Here is an 18,737-nt window from a genome sequence, read left to right as displayed (position 1 = left end):
TTTAAATGCTGTGCGGCTTGTAAATTACTTTGAAGTTACCTATCTTGTTAATGTTCCTCAATTAGGACTTGATTTTATCTAAAATTTTGCTACAAAGTTGGTACTGTTTATATTTTAAGAGGTTCTTTAGAATTCCTTTCTTGTTGCTTAAAAACAGGACTGGTTGACTCAGAATGGGTCAGGGACATGGCCAAGTTGCACGTGGGGCCTCGCAGCTGCATCTCAGATTAGCTTGGTAACGTTACTCGGAGGTTACTTCTAAGGAGTACAGGGATGTTTTATCATAGATTACCTCGGGGACTCGAACCAGACTGTCCTGAGATACCTAGTGGACTGATAGGTGCTCAAGAGCAGTGTTTCTCAGCTTAGAAAAGGGTTGCTTTTTGATTGACATAAAATTGCCTGCCTTCCTTTTAACGTAATTTAAGTCATCAAAATAATCCTAAATATTGGGACTAAAAACATGTCAAGGCAATAAATAGTAACCGCAGAATACTTTTTAAAAAAATTACATATTTCTCTGACACCTCCTTATTTCCTTCCCTGAAGAAATCACTGCTTTGGGGAGATTGTCTCACTTTTCTGTGCCTGGTCACCGGCCCTCAACCCTGGCTGGTAGGTCCCATGTGGTCCTGTGGGTGCCTTTTCATAGTCCACACAGAGTGCTGGGGGGCGTGTGCGAATGACCATCCCCAGTAGAGGGCAGTATCCATGACAACTGTAAGAGCCACCTACCACTTTATTGTTTTTCTTTTATAAACTTTGTAAAGTGAAAACCCTTAAAAGAATGGTTGAGAATAGCAAATTGCTGCTCTCAAATAAATTCAGCATAAAAATCTGTTGATGTTATTTTATTGCTTTGTAAATAAGGAGTAGGTAAAACATGTCATGCTTTAATAAGTGAGGCACAGCTTAAAAGTTTTAAGCAGCAATATAAAAATACAGTACAGAGCATAAATAAATAATATCTTTTCATTTCTAGCCAGATTTTGAAACCCTTGACGTTAACTATAATTTCACTAGAGTGGGAGGCTCAAGGTCCATATGGCAATAATCTGTAAACCCACAAAATCATAATCTGTAAGACTCAATATGGAATTAAATCAAATTAATCACACTTGTATTAAGTAAATAAACTAGGTTAGACACCCATTTCCAAGTTGTGAAGGGTATATAGAAAGCTTTTCTGCAGTCACAGAAAAGTTTGAAAATGTTCGTGGCTAAAGCACCTTGCATTTCAGATTTTAACATCATCCTTTGGTTTTTTATTAGAACTGTAGGAAGTTTATGTGCACCTGTACATTTGAATAGATCTTGACAAAGGGGCCATGTAAGCCTTCAAGTAATGCACCTGAGAAAGATCTTAGGGCATACAATGCCTTTTAAATTTGAATATTCAAGTATTTGAGTTCTAGAAAGACATGATACCCTCTGAATGTTTCCTAGAAGTTCTCCTGTTAATCAGTAGAAAGAGGCTTATTTTTTTTTTAAATGCTGAATTTCTGAAATCAAATTTAACGTGATTTAATGTCACATTTCAGGGTTTCTTTGTGATCATTTTATTTTTTTAGCCTAGTAGGACTTTCAGGGTGAAATTTTTAAATACTGAAGGAGTTCACAGAAAACTTTAAAGAGCCTTGGGACTGCTGACTAGAAATTCAAGAGAGTCTTCACCTGTTGTTTACTACTGCTGCTCACTTTTTCGGGGGGGAGAACTGGTTGGTCTGAAAGCTCAAATCCGTATTTGGAAAATTAAAATTAGTCACGTTTTTTTGGCCTACCTCCATATGCACTTTGTGGGGCGCGGTGGAGTTGGGGAATGCCTTTTCAAGCAGACTTACATTAGCTCATTGGGAATATGCTCACACTGGTGCCACCAAGAACCCTGAGAGAGAGGAGTGGACATACTCCGAGGAGTACAGCCCGTTCGACCCAGCGTTGGGCAGCTGGAGCCACACCTGGTCGTTCTCCGTGAGATCAAGTATGGCGCTCCCCGAAGCCTGATCCAGGTAGCCTTTGGTGTATTCGTCATAGGTGTACATTACAGGGGTGCCGTTCTTATACAGGCCCACCCAGACATGGGTCCCTTTCACATGCACGTGGTAGGAGAAATAGTACGTTCCTGGTATCCTGCAGGTGAAGATTCCAGTTCTTGGGTCATAATGCTGTTGCTTGTTATACAAAATCTTGTCAAATGGGATGGGAATGCCTACAGCTGGGTAAGCTTTGGAGAGAATAACAGTGAAAGCAGACATAGGCATTCCTGTGACTCCCTGGTTGGCACTAACAAAAGGCCTTTGGTCTGCCTTTATAAAACCCTCAGACGGGGCTGCTTGGCCTGGGGGGCCTGGGGGGCCTGGGGGACCTGGGAGGCCGGGCTGTCCAGTGTGACCCCTCGGACCTGGAGGCCCTGGTGGCCCAGTGGGACCATTGAGCCCCTTCATTGCTACGCCCGCTGGGCCAGGAGGACCTGGAGTTCCTGGATCCCCTTTAGATCCAGGGAATCCTGGAATGCCCGGTGGCCCAATGGGGCCTCTGGTTCCTGGTATTCCAGGGGCACCTCTTGGACCAGTCTCACCATTGGGTCCAGGCATTCCCTTCACTCCTGCTGGGCCCACAGGGCCTGGGAGACCAGGAGGTCCTCGAACTCCAGCGTCCCCTTTTGGGCCTGGTAACCCTGGGTTTCCCTTAGGACCACTGCTGCCTGGTTCTCCCGGGTACCCTGGTTTTCCATCTAACCCAGACAAACCCCTTTCTCCCTTAGCCCCAGGGTGTCCTGCAGGCCCCACTGGCCCTGTCTCACCTTTAGGGCCTGGAATCCCCTGGTTGCCTGCCATACCTTTTGGTCCTTGGGGTCCCATAGTTCCAGGGGGTCCAGTCAGACCTGGTTCCCCGGGATGACCTGCTGGGCCTTGTTCCCCTTTAGCACCTGGACTTCCTGGAAGGCCAATAGGTCCTCTTTGTCCTTTCAGGCCAGGCAACCCTGGTTTCCCAAAGCCAGGAGCCCCTGGGGGCCCAGCCATTCCTGGAGCCCCAGGGTGACCTTTTGTCCCAGGAATCCCTGGCTGGCCTGGGGCTCCAGTGGCTCCTGGCTTTCCAGTGCCTTCTGGTCCTCGTTCCCCAGGAGGACCTTGGGGGCCTGGCAGGCCAGCTGGTCCCCTCTCTCCTGGAAAGCCCCGATCGCCTTTGGTGCCTGGCTGTCCTGGAAACCCATTTTCACCTCTTTTTCCCACTCCAGGAGGGCCAGGTGGTCCCATGGGACCCTGAGGGCCTGGAAGCCCCCTCTCACCCGCGCGTCCAGGAGCACCATATCCTGCTTCCCCTTTCTGTCCATGCACACCAGGGACTCCCGGTGCACCCTTTTCCCCAGGAAAGCCCCTGGGTCCTGGAGCTCCTGTAGGTCCTTGTTGTCCAGGTTTTCCTGTAACAGTAATTCCAGCTGGGCCGGGGATTCCGGGTGGCCCTGGTGGGCCCCGTGGTCCTGGTAAACCAGCTGGTCCAATATCTCCTTTTGGTCCAGATGGTCCTTTCTCCCCTGGTTTTCCTGGGAGTCCTGGCAAACCTGGCTTCCCAGTGGCCGATGGTCCCGGTGGTCCAGGCAACCCTGGCTCTCCTTGGGGTCCGGGACTTCCATGGCCTGGTTTTCCTGGAGGTCCAGATGGACCTGGGTGCCCTCGAGGTCCAGCGGGGCCTGGTGGACCAGGAATACCTTGCTCTCCTCTTACTGATACACCTAAAAAACATGCCCAATACACACACCCAGAGAGAGAGATGATTAGTAATGATATTGCACTGTCAGTCAGTCCACTTTGGCAGACTAGTCTTTAATGGTTTCAGATAATACATTTTATACTGTATTTAAAAACACTGCCAGAGAGGATGGACCATGGCTACTATAATACTTTCAGTACATCTTCATTATCCATGAAAATAAACTGGGGTTGAAGAATTTGTCTAGAGTAAGAGTACAGTGGGGTATTTACCCCATTTCTTTTGGGAATATCATCTACCTCAAGAGGAAAGGGGAAAAAAGGTATTGGATAGAAAGGAAGAAAAAGACAAATGCAGAATAAATGGGAAAACATTTAAGAACTATAACAGCTTTCTCTCACAAAAGCTATCCTATCAGACATCAGTGAGAAAATCTGTCATAGCCTGCTGAACACAGTTTAGATGTATTTTTTTCACCCTCAGTACATACCATGAGCTCCTACACCCTCCTTTCATTGACTTAACATTGAAACAAAGAATTAGAGAATTAGATCCAGTGGGCAGAGTATATAAAATAGTATTAAAATGTTTATCTAAAGTTTTCTTTGATTAATGCACACAGTTATTGTTGCTTTCACAGAGCTGTGGGTCCATTTGAACCAAATACTTCTACTGATATTATGAATTCAGTTCATAAATTGTTTATTCACTGCCTGTGACATGAAAAGGGCTCTTGGGCTACAAGTATGGGGAAGCACAGGATGCATCTTATAAGAGCTTCAGTCATGAAGGGAGTACAACAAATGTCCCTGTGATAAGAGGTGTCCAGGGTTTTGGTTTTAGTCATACAACGGTGGGATTTAACAGAGCATTCTGGTATTAAGATATATAACTGGGGATATATTACCATATCAGAGAATCTTTAGGCAGCAATCATCATAAATATCTATTATAAAATACTCTTTTCAGGGCGCCTGGGTGGCTCAATCATTAAGCATCTGCCTTTGGCTCAGATCATGATCCCAGGGTCCTGGACTCAAGCCCCACATCGGGCTCCCTGCTCCGTGGGAAGCCTGCTTCTCCCTCTCCCACTCCCCCTCCTTGTGTTCCCTCTCTTGCTGTCTCTGTCAAATAAATAAATAAAATCTTTAAAAAATAAAATAAAATACGCTTTTCTTTCTCAGAGAAATTCTTCAATAGCTAGCAAAAATGGTAATAATTTGGTATGATTTAAATGTCTATTTGCAAAATTTGTATTAAAATAATTTTGTGTTTAATAAATCTTTAGGAAGATAGATAGAATGCCTGCGTATACTATTTAGATTCTTTTACTACTGGAAAATGGTTCGTAGTTATGGTAGATTTAGCAAATGGCATAGTTATTGAATGGTTTGGTCAAAATCCTGAGAATGACTTATGGCTGTGACTTTTGAGCCATATCTTTTTTGTACAAAAGTGACTAATTAATATACTTAAACTTTACCTAAATCTTTAATGGCTTTAGAAATCAGAATGAAGAGTAAATTGGAATTAATATTAAATGAATTGTAAATTGCCTTTGAAAACATATGCTTATGGGTATGGTCCACATTAATTATCAATTGCTGGTACATTATGATATTTTTAAAAATCTTTCATATTAACTGGCATGTAAGAAGTAGTAAGCCAGTAGTAGTTGCTAATATTATTCTCTTGGGTATTCCTGATATTTGAAATACATTTGGTGACAAATGAAATATAAAATACACAGTAGAATCATTAAAGTAGATATGCTAAAATAGGAATATTATTTTAGACTTGGATATTTATATTTTGTACTAATTAGAGTTATATTTCATTTTGCAAATATTTAAATGTCTGGAGCTTTATTCACTCATGGATTTTCAGAAGATGGCATCAGGAAGAAGACTATGAGAAAAATTAATTTATGGAAAAGATCTCCATATACTCATATCATTGATAGATTGACTTTTTAGTGTACATACAGTATAATGTCTATAAATATAAATGGATGTAATGTATTACAAATAGAATAGATGAATAAATAGAAAATAGCACTTTTTTTCAAATGCAAACTATATTAGATTGAATGGGTTTGCTTCAGAATCTTATTCTGAATCTCCTAAAGGTCATATCCATACTAAAAATGACTATCTTAGTCTGGTTGGAAATCTCTTTAACTGTTAAAATAGGGAGGAAAAACAGTCTTACTGAAAATGACTACATAGTGGGGGTACCTGGGTGGCTCAGTCGGTTAAGCATCCGACTCTTGGTTTCAGCTCAGGTCGTGATCTCAGGGTCGTTAGATCGAGCTCTACGCTCAGCTCGGAGTTGGCTTGGGATTCTTTCTGTCTCTCCCCCCCGCCCTTACACTCTCTCTTTCTCTCTCTAAAATAAATAAATGAAATCTTTTAAGAAAGAAAAGAAAATGACTCCATAGAGCACCATTTGAGACTGGAAGTCCAAGGACAGGGTGATCTCAGTCACTTGGAATGTTGCCCTCATAGGTCCTCTACCTCTTGATGTAAGAAAGAATGTGAGTTCTGTTGTCTTTGGGGGATAGCCCCTGTTTGTTGCTTGCCAATTAAAAAAAATGAAAGATTGGGTGATACCATGCTCAAGGAAAAATGATTGCCCAGCAGAAAAGTTTCTGAAAGTCCAGAAACCAAAATAGTGGTTGATCATGTCAGAATATGGCACTCATGGGGCCACCAGCTCTGCATTCCTTTGCAGCATAATTTAGTGTGTTTTGGCTGAGCCCTCTTTGAGCCTGTGGTGAACAGATGGGCCCAGGAATTACATAGGCACTCTTTGTATTTCTGTTATCAACCTAATGTTATACGTGTATAGATTGTGGGCTTTTGTCTTCCTTTTAGTGCATTAGTGCCTGCCAGTGAATGGTAATGTACTTGAGTTTCCACCTTGTATTATCAAGTAGAAACTGTAGTGGGTTTAGCAGTTAAAATGCAGCTTCTAAGTTTTTCATTTGTTAGTAAGATATATATTTTCATTTATTCTGCAGAAATAGGATGACACAGTACAGTAAGGTGGGAAAATAGAAATATTTTTAACCTTCCATAAGTGGTGCATTTGATTTTAAACTCAAGGCTGTATGGTAAACTATAAAAAGTCTGAATTTGTGATCGTAGAGAATATACCCAGTGATACATGTCCTAGCATTTCACCTTGCCATTCATTGCTTCAAGGGAAGTAGCAGGTTTCCTTACCTTTTATTCTTTCTTTCATAACTTTTCTCTTTCTCGTATTTTATCTGTATTTTGAGACATTCAAGATGTTTTTGTGACGCACCTGTGCATTTATTTTTAAACATTAAGCTTCCTTTCATGAAATGTTTTAAATTTCATCTTTCTTTTTAAGAAGACAATCCTGTAAGTTTAATTTGCCGAAAATGGTCATCTCCAAAAGCATCATTTGTAGAGTTTACGGCAAATATCCTTAGCATTATTTGCAAGGTAAAATAGGTAACTATAATGAAAAAATACTAAGGAAAGGAAATTTGAATCCTACAATCAGTTCAGATGATGCAGTTTAATTCAGTAGATGTTTTTCAGGCAGTGCGTGCCAGATGTCGTTCCGTGGAATTAGTGAATGTGAAACCTAATAATTGCCCTTCTTTGAGGATCTGTTAGTAGTGTGCGTGCATTTTCTCACTTCTCTTCATAATATCTGAGAAAGCTGAACAGCTAGGGAAGAGATTCAGGAACAAAGCTAAAACGTATCTAAAGCTACCCACCGCCCCAGTACTACCACAGTGTGAGGAGGTGAAGTACCAGTAATACAGCTAATACTCGAGTACTTTACAGCAGGTAACTCAAACTTCCCAACAGCTCTTTGAGATCACTGCTGCTGCTTTTCCGGATGAGGAAATTAAGGCACAGAGAGGGTAAGTAACTTACTTGAGGCCCCACAGTTAGTACATGGCAGTTAAGTCTTTGTACTTGACTACTAACCCCTACAAAAATGTCTAAGTAGTTAGGAAAATTGCCACCTCATTTGCCTATTAAATTTCGTGGAAAAGCGTTAGATTTCATTTGATAGTTAAGACTCGGTTTTGTATATATTGGTGGGCTAGCCGAATTGGTTGTACAAGTAAATGATGGTTAAGTATTTAGATACCTAAACCTGCTACTCTCTTTGTATAATTGGCAGTTATTTCTCATTAAGACATTTTTAAACTTGATTAATTTGTTTTGGATTCATATTTCTACATTATGGTTAGTTTTTTGTACAGAAGCGCCATTTGAGGGAAAAACTTTCCACACGTAAGAGTTCTTAATATCCTTCAGGTACATCTTTCTACTCTACTCACTGTGTAAAGGATATTAATGTTCTTGAATAGACCTGCTTTTTTCCATCACTCATTTTGTTTTAGTATTTTGGACAAATTCGGGAGTTTGAACATAATTAAACACCAAATAGAGTTAAAAGCATTTTGTTCAAGAGATCATTAAGATTGTAGAAAGCAACAACCAGTTGGTTAATACAGCAAAATATATAAAGTTTACCTTTACTCTTTATGGCATAGGGAATGAAGAACTGTGTCCTGGGGTTAGGTAGGGGGCCTTTTATGCCTGTAGGTGTTTGGTATCGCTCGGCATAAAATTCTCCATGAACCAGGTTCAAGGACATTAGCAGCAAAAGGGCTGTTTGTGGCAACATGTTCTCAGATGGCTTCTGAAAAACAGAAAAGAATAACTTCCTGTTACTGACCTGTTTTATTTGTCTGGTGTTGGACACATGAATTCTTTATTTTGTTAACTACCTTTTTTACCTTATCCTGTTTTTAATATATTCCATAAACCGGAATTAGAAATTTTTAGTTGTATGAATATATGACTTAAGTTGTTAGTGGAAACCACATTCAAGCAATCAAGTAAAACTGAAGTGATTTTTAAAGAAGAAATATAGAAACCAGAATTAGATGCCTGTATTAATAATTCAAGGTCTTTAACATAGGTTGAAATATCCAGTAATTTCAAAATAAACTAAATAGGACATACTTTTACAAATATGGTTTTATTAGGACTGTCTTTTTATAGAGACTGCTAAGGATTAAACTTTCTGAGTACACTTTAGTGGAAAGTCACTTTTTTTTTAGTGAAAAAAAACAAATAGTTAATTTATCGAGGCTCGTTTCCAAACAAGCTAACATGGAAGTCCACCAGAGCATCAGGTCATAGACTTACCTGGATGCCAGAAGTTCCTGGAGATGGTTTCTTGGCAGCTTTTCTGAGCCCTCCTGTGTCCAGGTGAGCAGTGTCTGCACACTGGTACCTTCTCCAGAGCTGTCCTGCAGTATTTATACTCTTTCTCCCTTACTTCATGAAGTTCCCCTGAGTTTAAGCTCCTCCCCCCGAGAAGTGGAGAGTACTAATTATAGTGGAAAGTTCTATTGGGCAGGCATACAAGATCAGGTTGGGCTCTCTTTCCTTGTTTTCTTACTGAAAAATAAACTCTTTGTCTTAAATATATATTAATAGTTTTAACCATGTACCATCTTTTCTGAGTTTTTATTTTAGAAGTTATTACTCAGATATTTAGGTTGGTTCATGATGGGATGATAATACGACCTTTGTATTTTTGAAAGCACATTCTTGTGTTATTTGGTTGAAAATATTTGGTAGTATATAAAAGTAGGAGAGGAAGTCTTTTGGAGGGGTGTGTGTGGATTTAAACCATCCTCTAAATTCTTCAATTATGACATAAGGCCCTCAGTGTGTCCGTTAATGTTCCTAAATTTTTATGCAGATAGCTTACTCCAATTCTTACTTACTTTTGAGCTTGAGAAAAACAATTAAAATGTAGGTATGTTGTTTTATATCTTAGGATTTAATGTAAGTCCTTAGGATTTTAATGTAAGTTAATAAGAGAAATTTTAAATATGTTAATATCTACTTTAATTTTTACATATTAAATATTTTAGTTTTCAGACAGAGGCAAGACGTCCATGAATTTGATAGTAGAGTTAGCAATATAACTACCCTGAAGGATTTGGACTCTTTATTTATAACACAATATGTTCAGTAAATAGCTTCAGGTTTTATTGCTTAATTTTGGATTTTACTTTAGAGTTGTAGTAGAGATGGCAAAAGCCTTAAGACATGATAATGTCATACCATGTCTGATGAGATTGTTGTGTTCATTTCAGAAGAAAAAAATTCCTCAAACTTTGCTTTCAGCTTTTTAAAAATATCAGTGGCTTACCTTACAATTTCCTTCAGAAATCTTGATTCAGCCCAATTAGAAACATTTTTCCCCCAAAGATGAAAGTAAACATTATCATTGTCATTTTCAATACTTAGAATTCTCTTTAACAATATTAGGGGACTCTTAAAGTCAGTTTTCAGGATCCTAAAAAATCTAATACAAACAGGACATTGAGAGACCAAATTTTGTATCTTATTTAATTTCATTGTTTTGGAGCTAAGTGAAATCAACTGTACAGGTTAAGTAGGTGAGAAGGAAAATTCCATAACAGGCATAGATAACAACATTTTTAAAACCTCTGCAGAATTAAAGTAGAATGGTTTCAGGACTGACTGATAATTGAAATAATTTAGTGTTTGACCAATGGATGGAATAAAGGTTTGTTCTTTTTCTTGTCCCTTTTTCCTCTCCTACATATAATTTTCTGTATTTTTTAGACTGAGCCTTTATAGAAGGGTAAATGGATAGCTCCCTTCACTGACTGCCTTTCTCCTAACTCTCCCATTTAAACCTTTCATTGGTTGCCATGTTTAAAAATCTACACTGTCCTATATGTCTCTATATAATATTCATAGATACATATGAAATATGACTTTTATATCAATTCAGATTAACAGGAGAATTTGAAAATTTATATTCTCATCATTCTTTCATCACTTGGAGATCTATGGAACAGCTTTTGTAATTATTATATGTGCTCTACTATGTCTGTAAGATACCTCAAAAGATGAGTAAGAGAAATGGCTGCCTTCCATCTACTTATGGTTCATTTGGATAAGACTGTGAAAAAGTAGGTGAGGTCACATGGATGCTCTTGAAGGCTAGGCTGTAGAATTTGGGGTTTTTTGTTTTGAATTTGTTTTAAAGGAATTATTACAAGTACATATTCTAGTATTTTTGTATGTCTGTATGGATACACACACACACACACACACACACACACACACACACATTTATTTATAATTGAGACTGTTACCCTGTTAGATAGCATTCATGTGGAAGTACAGAAGATTAATTCTCAGCTCTTCGCGCTGTGCACCTGTGTAGACCATTTGTTCATCTGTGGCTACTCAAGCTGTTTTCAGGGCTTCTCACCTCAAACTCTCTAGGTGTCTGTTAGACAATGAAAAGATTGGGCTAGGTTTCTAAGCTCCTCCCAGCTTTAAAATTAGAGAATTCTTGTGTTTGAGGTATTTTGCTCTTCCCCATGGTGAGACAGTGGGCTTGGCTCCGTTTAGTACTTATTAGAGACAAAGTCCATACCAGGTGGTCATATGCCTTCTTTTGGGGATATGTAAATACATGTGGGTATTTGTCGATCTATATTCCCCTTTAACTTTGGAAAATGTGGTGTCTTTGTTGGATAAGGCTTGGACATTCAACCCTTTCTGCAAATAGTATACTTAATTTCAGCACAGGGAATCTGACTGCTATTTGCTTTGTTAGTCACATAAGAAGTACTGTCTTGTCCAAAGCAGATTGTAGAATCAGAATATTTGCTAGCCACACCCCACCCAATTGTGTATTTAAAACTATTTTTATTCTGGGAGCTTACTTATAGCTGTTTGAAGTGACTAGTCTGTGGCTTTATGATGAGAACCCATTCCACTTAAAACAGAAAGCCATGCTCTCTAAACTCAGTAACCTAAGTGCATTTTTATAATATCAAATATGAATGTTTTTTGCACATTTAGCATTTAGCTGCTCTAAGCTTGCCTGTTCATTTTCACTACCAAGGGTTAGTCATTAATTCACCAAATATTTTTTGAGTACCTCTTATGTATCCAGCATGGATATAAAAAGTGGGTGAATAATGTGCAGCCCCCACCTTTACTGGGTTTGAACAGTGGTCCGCAGTCTTTGAGGGACATGACACGGTTCCTTGAGTCTTCGAGGTTCGGTGATATAATGGTAGTTCCGAGATTATATTGTGAAAAAGCTCTTCAGGTGATCACAGTGGACTCCTAAGTTGGAATGTCTTGGTCTGATATTGTTCTATAACCACCTTGTTAATATTAGCTACATAGTTTTTTGTCATTTTTGTGCATATACTTTTTAACTTTATTGTGGAAAATTTTAGTCTTATATAGAAATAGAGATTAGTTACAGTGAGTGCTAGGTACCCCTCGCCCAATTTAAACTAATCTCAACTCCCTGCCACTTAATCCCTCCATTCACCATACCTCAAATTGTGGACAAATAGGGGTGCCTGGGTGGCTCAGTCAGTTGAGCATCTGCCTTCGGCTCAGGTCATGATCCCAGGGGTCCTAAGATCGAGCCCCATGCTCAGCAGGGAGTCTGCTTCTCCCTCTCCCTCTGCCCCTCCCTCCCTTCCCTGCTCATGCTCTCTCTCTTTTGCTGTCTCGCTCACTCTCTCTCTAATAAATAAAATCTTTAAAAAAATTGTGGACAAATACATAGTATCCCAGTTCACCTATGAATATTCAGTATACTTCTCCAGAAAATGAGTCATTTTTCTCTAAAACAAAATCTTCATCATACCTAAAAAATTAACCATTTCTTAATATTATCAAATCCTTTAGTCCACGTTCAGATTTTCCCAGTTATCTTAATATATGTACACGCACATACATGCATATGTAACACATACATGCATATGTATGTCAGTGCACACATATGTGCGTATGTACACATAAACAGAGAGAGAGATACCCACGTATGTACAGTGTGTGCATATATGTGTATATATATATGTACATAACATATTCGAATGTTTTTATTGATTGATTTACTGTTTGTTCAAATTAGGTTCATGGATTGTCCATAATTTATATGTTCCTGTTAATGTTTTCTCTCCATGTCTCTTTATTTCCTTTGCAGTTTATTTGTTGAAAAACTGGGTCATCTGTTCCGTACAATTTCCCACAATTTGGATTTTGTTGTCACTTAAAATACTTTTCTGTACCCTATATTTCCTGTAGATTGGTAGTCAGATCTAGAGGCTTGATCTCCTTCAGGTTTGAGATGTACACACAAATACTTTTTTAGCAAGTACACTTCTTTATAGACCGTGATATGTGGTACATTTCAATCAGGAGGCCCTTCATTGCTGGTTGTCTTTTGTTTTGTGGTGTTGCTAGGCATTGATCATTACCTAGATTCATAATTTCATTGGAGGTTACAGAATGGTAGTATTTGAATTCTATCATTCTTCCTGTGTTTATTAGCTAGAATACTTCTATAAACACTCCTTCATTAACTACTTGGTTACCTTGAAGTACATAGAAAAAACAGGAGAATTGCCTTTATCAATGTGCAACCTAATAAGCTTATTTTCCTAGCATCCTCCAGAGGTGACCCCGTGAGGTGTTTGAGAGTCATAAACTCATGGATTTAAACGTATTTTATGTGTTTAAAATCCATGATAGTTATTACTGTTATTGCTCAGATTTTTTCCCTGTCTTTGGTCAGCAATATACTGACCAGTATATTAAACTATACTAAAATTCCCAATTCTCATGACAGTAACAGAGTTATTCACTTGCTTTGTTCCATAACACTCACAATTTCTCAGTAACAATTCCAACATTCACACCACAATATTGAAAATAGTTTAAAATTATTTCTGCAGTTCTTTTAGTATTTCTACTAGAGCTATATAGTCAAATTACCATGCTTTTGAGTCAAAACAGCCATAATGCTACCCACTCAATTCAGTGTTAGGTTTATTTGTTTCATCTTGCTTTCAATTTTTAGAAATGTTCTTTTTTTAAATTTAATTTTGTTTTATACTTTCCTAAAATACTTGTTTCCAGTGTATGCTGATAAATGTTTCACAACTGGCTTGGAGGTCGGGAGCTATGTTTGCTGATATCCATGATGTAATTCCTCCTACTGTGGCCAATTTCAGGCTACCAAGGTAAAGACTCACAAAATACCTGAACATTTATCAAGCACCAGTACAAGCCAGCTTCAGCTTATACTGCATATTTCTCAATTCAAATTTATAAAACCAGGAATATTCAGAGAAGCCTGGCTTCTATTACTGACCTGTCCACCCTCTTTCACCCTCCTTCTATAACCTTTTTTAAAAATCTTTTTTGGTGGGGCGCCTGGGTGGCTCAGCCGTTAAGCATCTGCCTTCGGCTCAGGTCTTGATCCCAGGGTCCTGGGATTGAGCCCCACATTGGGCTCCCTGCTCAGCGGGGAGCCTGCTCCTCCCTCTCCCACTCCCCCTGCTTGTGTTCCTGCTCTCGCTGTGTCTCTCTCTGTGTGTGAAAATAAATAAAATCTTTAAAATAAGTAAATAAATAAAAAAATAAAAATAAAAAAATCTTTTTTGGTTTATACTTTTATTATTTTTTAAAATAGATATTCATTCATATCCCCTTCTAACTTCTTAGATAAATGGCATAACAAAATACATACTATATGCTACCTTATTTTATGTAATAGTTTGTCTTGGAGATCATTGCATAGCATTATGTAAAGATGGTCCACATTTCCTTTTTCCAGCTGCATAGTACTCCACTGTGTGATCATACTGCAGTTTTACACACTTTTCCCTGTGATGGGCATATGTGTTATTTCCTCTCTCTTGCCATTACAAATATTTCTACAGTGGATTACTTTGTATGTGTGTATTTTTTGGCCAGAATATCTTCAGAAGAGATTTTTAGAACTGGGAATCATAGATCAAAGGGTAAATGCATATGTAATTTATTACATGTCATTACACTCCCCTGCATAGGTCTTGTGTCATTTCACATTTCCACCGGCAAAATATGGGTGTTTCCTTACAGCATCACCAACAGGATATGTTGTTTAGATTTTGTTGCATTTTTAGATTTTTGCCCATTTTACACATGAGAATTGGAATCTTGGTCTAGTGGTGATTTTGATTCTTCTTACAAAGCATATGGTTGAGCATCTTTTCATGTAGTTAAGACTGTACTCCTAGCTCACTTTTCTGGAAGTGTTCTCTATCTTAGGAATATAAACCTCTTTTCCATGGTAGAGTTTGCACATGTTCTTCCCAGTTTGTCATTCGTCTTTTTTGCTTATGAACGTTTTTTTATTTTTAAAATTCAAAATTTTCTTTTAAGATCTATACACTTTTTTTGTTCTGTTTTGTTTGAAAGATTTTATTTATTCATTTGTCAGAGAGAGAGAGAGAGCACGAGCAGGGGGATGAGCAGAGGCAGAGGGAGAAGGAGAAGCAGGCTCCCCACTGAACAAGGAGCCCGATGCAGGGCTCGATCCCAGGACCCTGGGATCATGACCCGAGCCGAAGACAGACACTTAACCAACTGAGCTCCCCAGGCGTCCCAAGATCTATACACTTTTGATTCAGAATATTATTGTTCTTTCATAGATGCAGAGCTGTAAGGAACATGAGAGGTCATCTAGATCAATCATCTCATTCTTCAGAGGAGGAAACTGACTGCTGTGTTCTGAATGTCTCCTTCCCTAATGTCTAATTGAGTTAAATATCTGAAGTGAAGAGCTGTTGACAAGAGAGCCCATTGAAAGAAAGCACCACCGACTAAGCTAATATGTTCATCTCCTTACCCAAGGAGGATACTGATTTTCCTGTGTCTCCCTAATCCTTCAGTCTTTCAGCAGTGGAAACGGGAAAGGTGCCCAGAAGTGTATTTGGGGCACTGGGAGACCTACAGCATCCGCCACCACCTCACGGTACATCATTCCTCTTGAAAAGAATTTAAAAGAACATTCGTAGGTGCTATTACAGAGCCCAGGAGCTAAAAATGATCTATTTGTGTAAATAGTCTAATGTGGCTTGGTGGTTAGATACCTGCTGAAGGCTTGAAAGGAGAAATTCATGCATAAACACAGGTGTTTATGAAACCCCTGAAACTTCAGGCCAGGTCAAGAAAAACTGAGAGTCATTTAAGGAGTTTGAACAAGGGCTTTATATTCTATTTTCTATTACACATAAATTGCTAAATTACTTAAAGAACTCATAGTTTTGTGCCACAGGCGCTTAATGACATCACCATCTTTCCAGAGTAACCTGCTGAGTTAATAATATAGAGCGTCGTGGCTCCTTGACCTCCGATCTTCTTGGCCACCCAAGAGGCTCTCGGCTATTCAAACACGTTCCTACTCTATTTACAAGTTCCGCTTTCACACACAGCCTCTGCTAAGTTGGAAGGAGAAATTAGACAGCAAGTTAAAGTGTTGAAAATTACCATTTTTAATTGGGGAAGACACTTTCTATTTGAATCTTTTTACTCCCCTGCTTTTTATCATACTTTAAACAACTCCAGAATCACCAAGGACCTGTTGGTACAAAGTACCTGGAGGGTACCTGAGTACCTGTCGTTACAAAGCAAGGTACCTGTGCGTGGCAGCACAGACCGTCAGAACCCCACCCTTGAGACTGTTGTTCATGCAGCTCTTTAACTTACTCATAGTAAGAACTGCAGTGCATTCCAGAGTTTTCAGTTTAAGTAATGCTGGGCCCTACTCTACTTAGCCTTTGAGCAAACAACTTTGTTACCTGCCTGACAGACCTCTGCCCCTAACTGGGAGCTGATGCTAAGAGGCTACTCTTGCTGCCATCTCTGGCCCATCAGTTACCCTGGCCAGGTCGCCTGCCTCCTTACACCTGGTTTCCTCATCAGTGAAAGCCCTAACATCTGCTCACTTGCTTTCAGATTTTTTTTTTTTAAGATTTTATTTGAGAGAGAGCACGCACGGGAGATAACCGGAGCAGTGGAGAGGGGCAGACGGAGAGGGAGAAGCAGACTCCCTGCTGAGCAAGGAGCCTGACATGGGGCTCGATCCCAGGACCCTGGGATCTTGACCTGAGCCAAAGGCTTAACCAGTTGAGCCACGCAGGTGCCCTCTTGCTTTCAGATTTTAAAGGTAATCACTATTTAGAGAAAATGTAGGAAATAGAAAAGAAAATTTGTACACCATAAAGATATAATGACTCTTAATAGTGGTGTTTTTCCTCCAGTGACCCTCTTGGTGCTAAAATTCTATCAATTATCTTTAATCACCCAAGAGTCAAAATAACTTGCCACTTCTGATGGACAGTAAGGCTGGTAGACATCGTACAGTCCTATCCTGTTTTCTGTTATTTGTATTGGTTAGGAAACTTGGAAGGTGAGATAAGATATATGTGATGTGGTGGAACAGTGCCTAGGAATGCTCAATAAATCTGAATGATGATGATGTCAAAGAAGTAAGTATCTCTGATTTATACTTGATTCCCTCTATACCATCAGTCTTCTCGAATGGTTGCCAGACTTTTTGAGCCTCCGCTGCGTGCCAGTTGCTAGGTTAGATGCTGCTAACTGCTAATGATGCTCTTAGTGTCATGGGGAGACAGCAAACATAGCCTCTTACAGCCTTTGCTTTGGTTTCTTTTAGAATCTAGAATTCATGGGGTGCCTGGGTGGCTCAGTCAGTTAAGCGTCTGCCTCCTGCCCAGGTCATGATCCCGGGGTCCTGGGATCGAGCCCCACGTCGGGCTCTCTGCTCAGCGGGGAGCCTGCTTCTCCCTCTCCCTCTGCCTGCCGCTCTGCCTACTTGTGTGCATGCTGTCTCTCTCTCTTGGCAAAATGAATAAATAAATTCTTTAAAAAAATAAATAAAATTTAAAAAAAAAGAATCTAGAATTCACAGATTCTGGAATGAAAGGCAATCCAGGTTTCAGTCATCAAACTGTGTTCTCTCACCATACTCATTTCTGAATATAACTCCAGGACTGTGGGTCATTTATCATTGAAACGCCACTCTGTGCAGGTGGTGCTTGGTACAAAGCATGAACTTCATAAATATTTGTTAAACGCAGGGACTAAGAGTTTTAAGACACCAGATTTCAGTATTTATTGAGTGTGGGCATTTTGCCTCACACTTGTGGGCACCCAGAGGTGGGGCCTTTTGCACAGTGCTGGTTTGGGTCTGGGTCTTTTCAGTCCATGTCCTACCTTAAAATAACTCTGAATTCTTGCAAGAGGTCCCAGCATGAACAACTGCTTCCCACAACAGCTTGCACAAAAGATGTTAACTGTGGCTGCTGTCTGTCCAGTGATTCTGTCCAACCAAGAATTTGGGAGTTAGATTTTCCAAAGACAGTGTTTCTCAAGGTAACCATGACAGGCGTATAGAGTTAAGGGAGGGGTCCAGGACAGGGGCTGAGATGGAGAGAGAGAGAAAAAGGAGAGGAGCCTGGACTCTGGGGAATTTAAAGGGATTTCTTTAAATGTCTCAGAACCTGAATGTTAACAGTTTCAGAGCAACTTTGTATATATATGCCTGTGCTTCATTTTCAAAATTTCCACACTCATCCATACCCCATCTACTTGTGGATACATCAGTTCATTCAGCTCCTCAGGATATTAGATATAGAATATTCTATGCCAGGAAATAAAAATGGGCTCATAGGCTACAGACAGCATTTACTGATTCTTTCCTTTCTCAAAAACTACCTGTTAGCATGTTGTCTTTTGAATGAAAATACATGACATTTAAGGGGGGAAATGTTATTATTTGGAAAGAGAGTACTAGATGACATTTTAGAACACCAGAGTTTGTAAGATGAATAATTCGAGAATCACATTCAGCATCACTAAAAAATGAATTTTAGAGCTGCAGGAGACACTAATCTCAAATTAAGTACCAGAAACTGATATTTAAATTTTATTCATAGCAGCCTTAAACCCTTTTTTTTTTTTTAAACCAACTTCATGTAAGTCCTCTAGATTACAACAAGAGAGCTATGGGTTATACCTGTTACTTAGCAAAAGTATATTTGGGCAGAATTAACTTTTTCCTATTAAAATCTTACACAGTAGGTCATTTGA

At 39.4% G+C, this 18,737-nt stretch overlaps 2 protein-coding genes across 3 annotated transcripts in view; one reads left to right on the top strand and one right to left on the bottom strand.

Moving 5' to 3' along the window:
• The window catches only part of NT5DC1 (5'-nucleotidase domain containing 1), a 144,383-nt gene that overhangs the window by 15,867 nt on the left and 109,779 nt on the right, over positions 1 to 18,737 (top strand). The window lies entirely within an intron of this gene.
• COL10A1 (collagen type X alpha 1 chain) lies at positions 6 to 9,542 on the bottom strand. The gene is made up of 2 exons (XM_032408027.1): positions 8,238 to 9,542; positions 6 to 3,733 (listed from the first exon to the last, which is right to left on the bottom strand). The coding sequence occupies exons 1-2, from the start codon at positions 8,389 to 8,391 to the stop codon at positions 1,863 to 1,865; spliced, it is 2,025 nt and encodes a 674-aa protein (XP_032263918.1). The 5' UTR covers positions 8,392 to 9,542; the 3' UTR covers positions 6 to 1,862.

The sequence above is a fragment of the Phoca vitulina genome, unplaced genomic scaffold (assembly GCF_004348235.1).
Source record: "Phoca vitulina isolate PV1807 unplaced genomic scaffold, GSC_HSeal_1.0 scaffold9, whole genome shotgun sequence".
Taxonomy (NCBI): domain Eukaryota; kingdom Metazoa; phylum Chordata; class Mammalia; order Carnivora; family Phocidae; genus Phoca; species Phoca vitulina.
The sequence above is the reverse complement of the archived record's forward strand: the minus strand, read 5'-3'. Positions and strand labels throughout refer to the sequence as shown.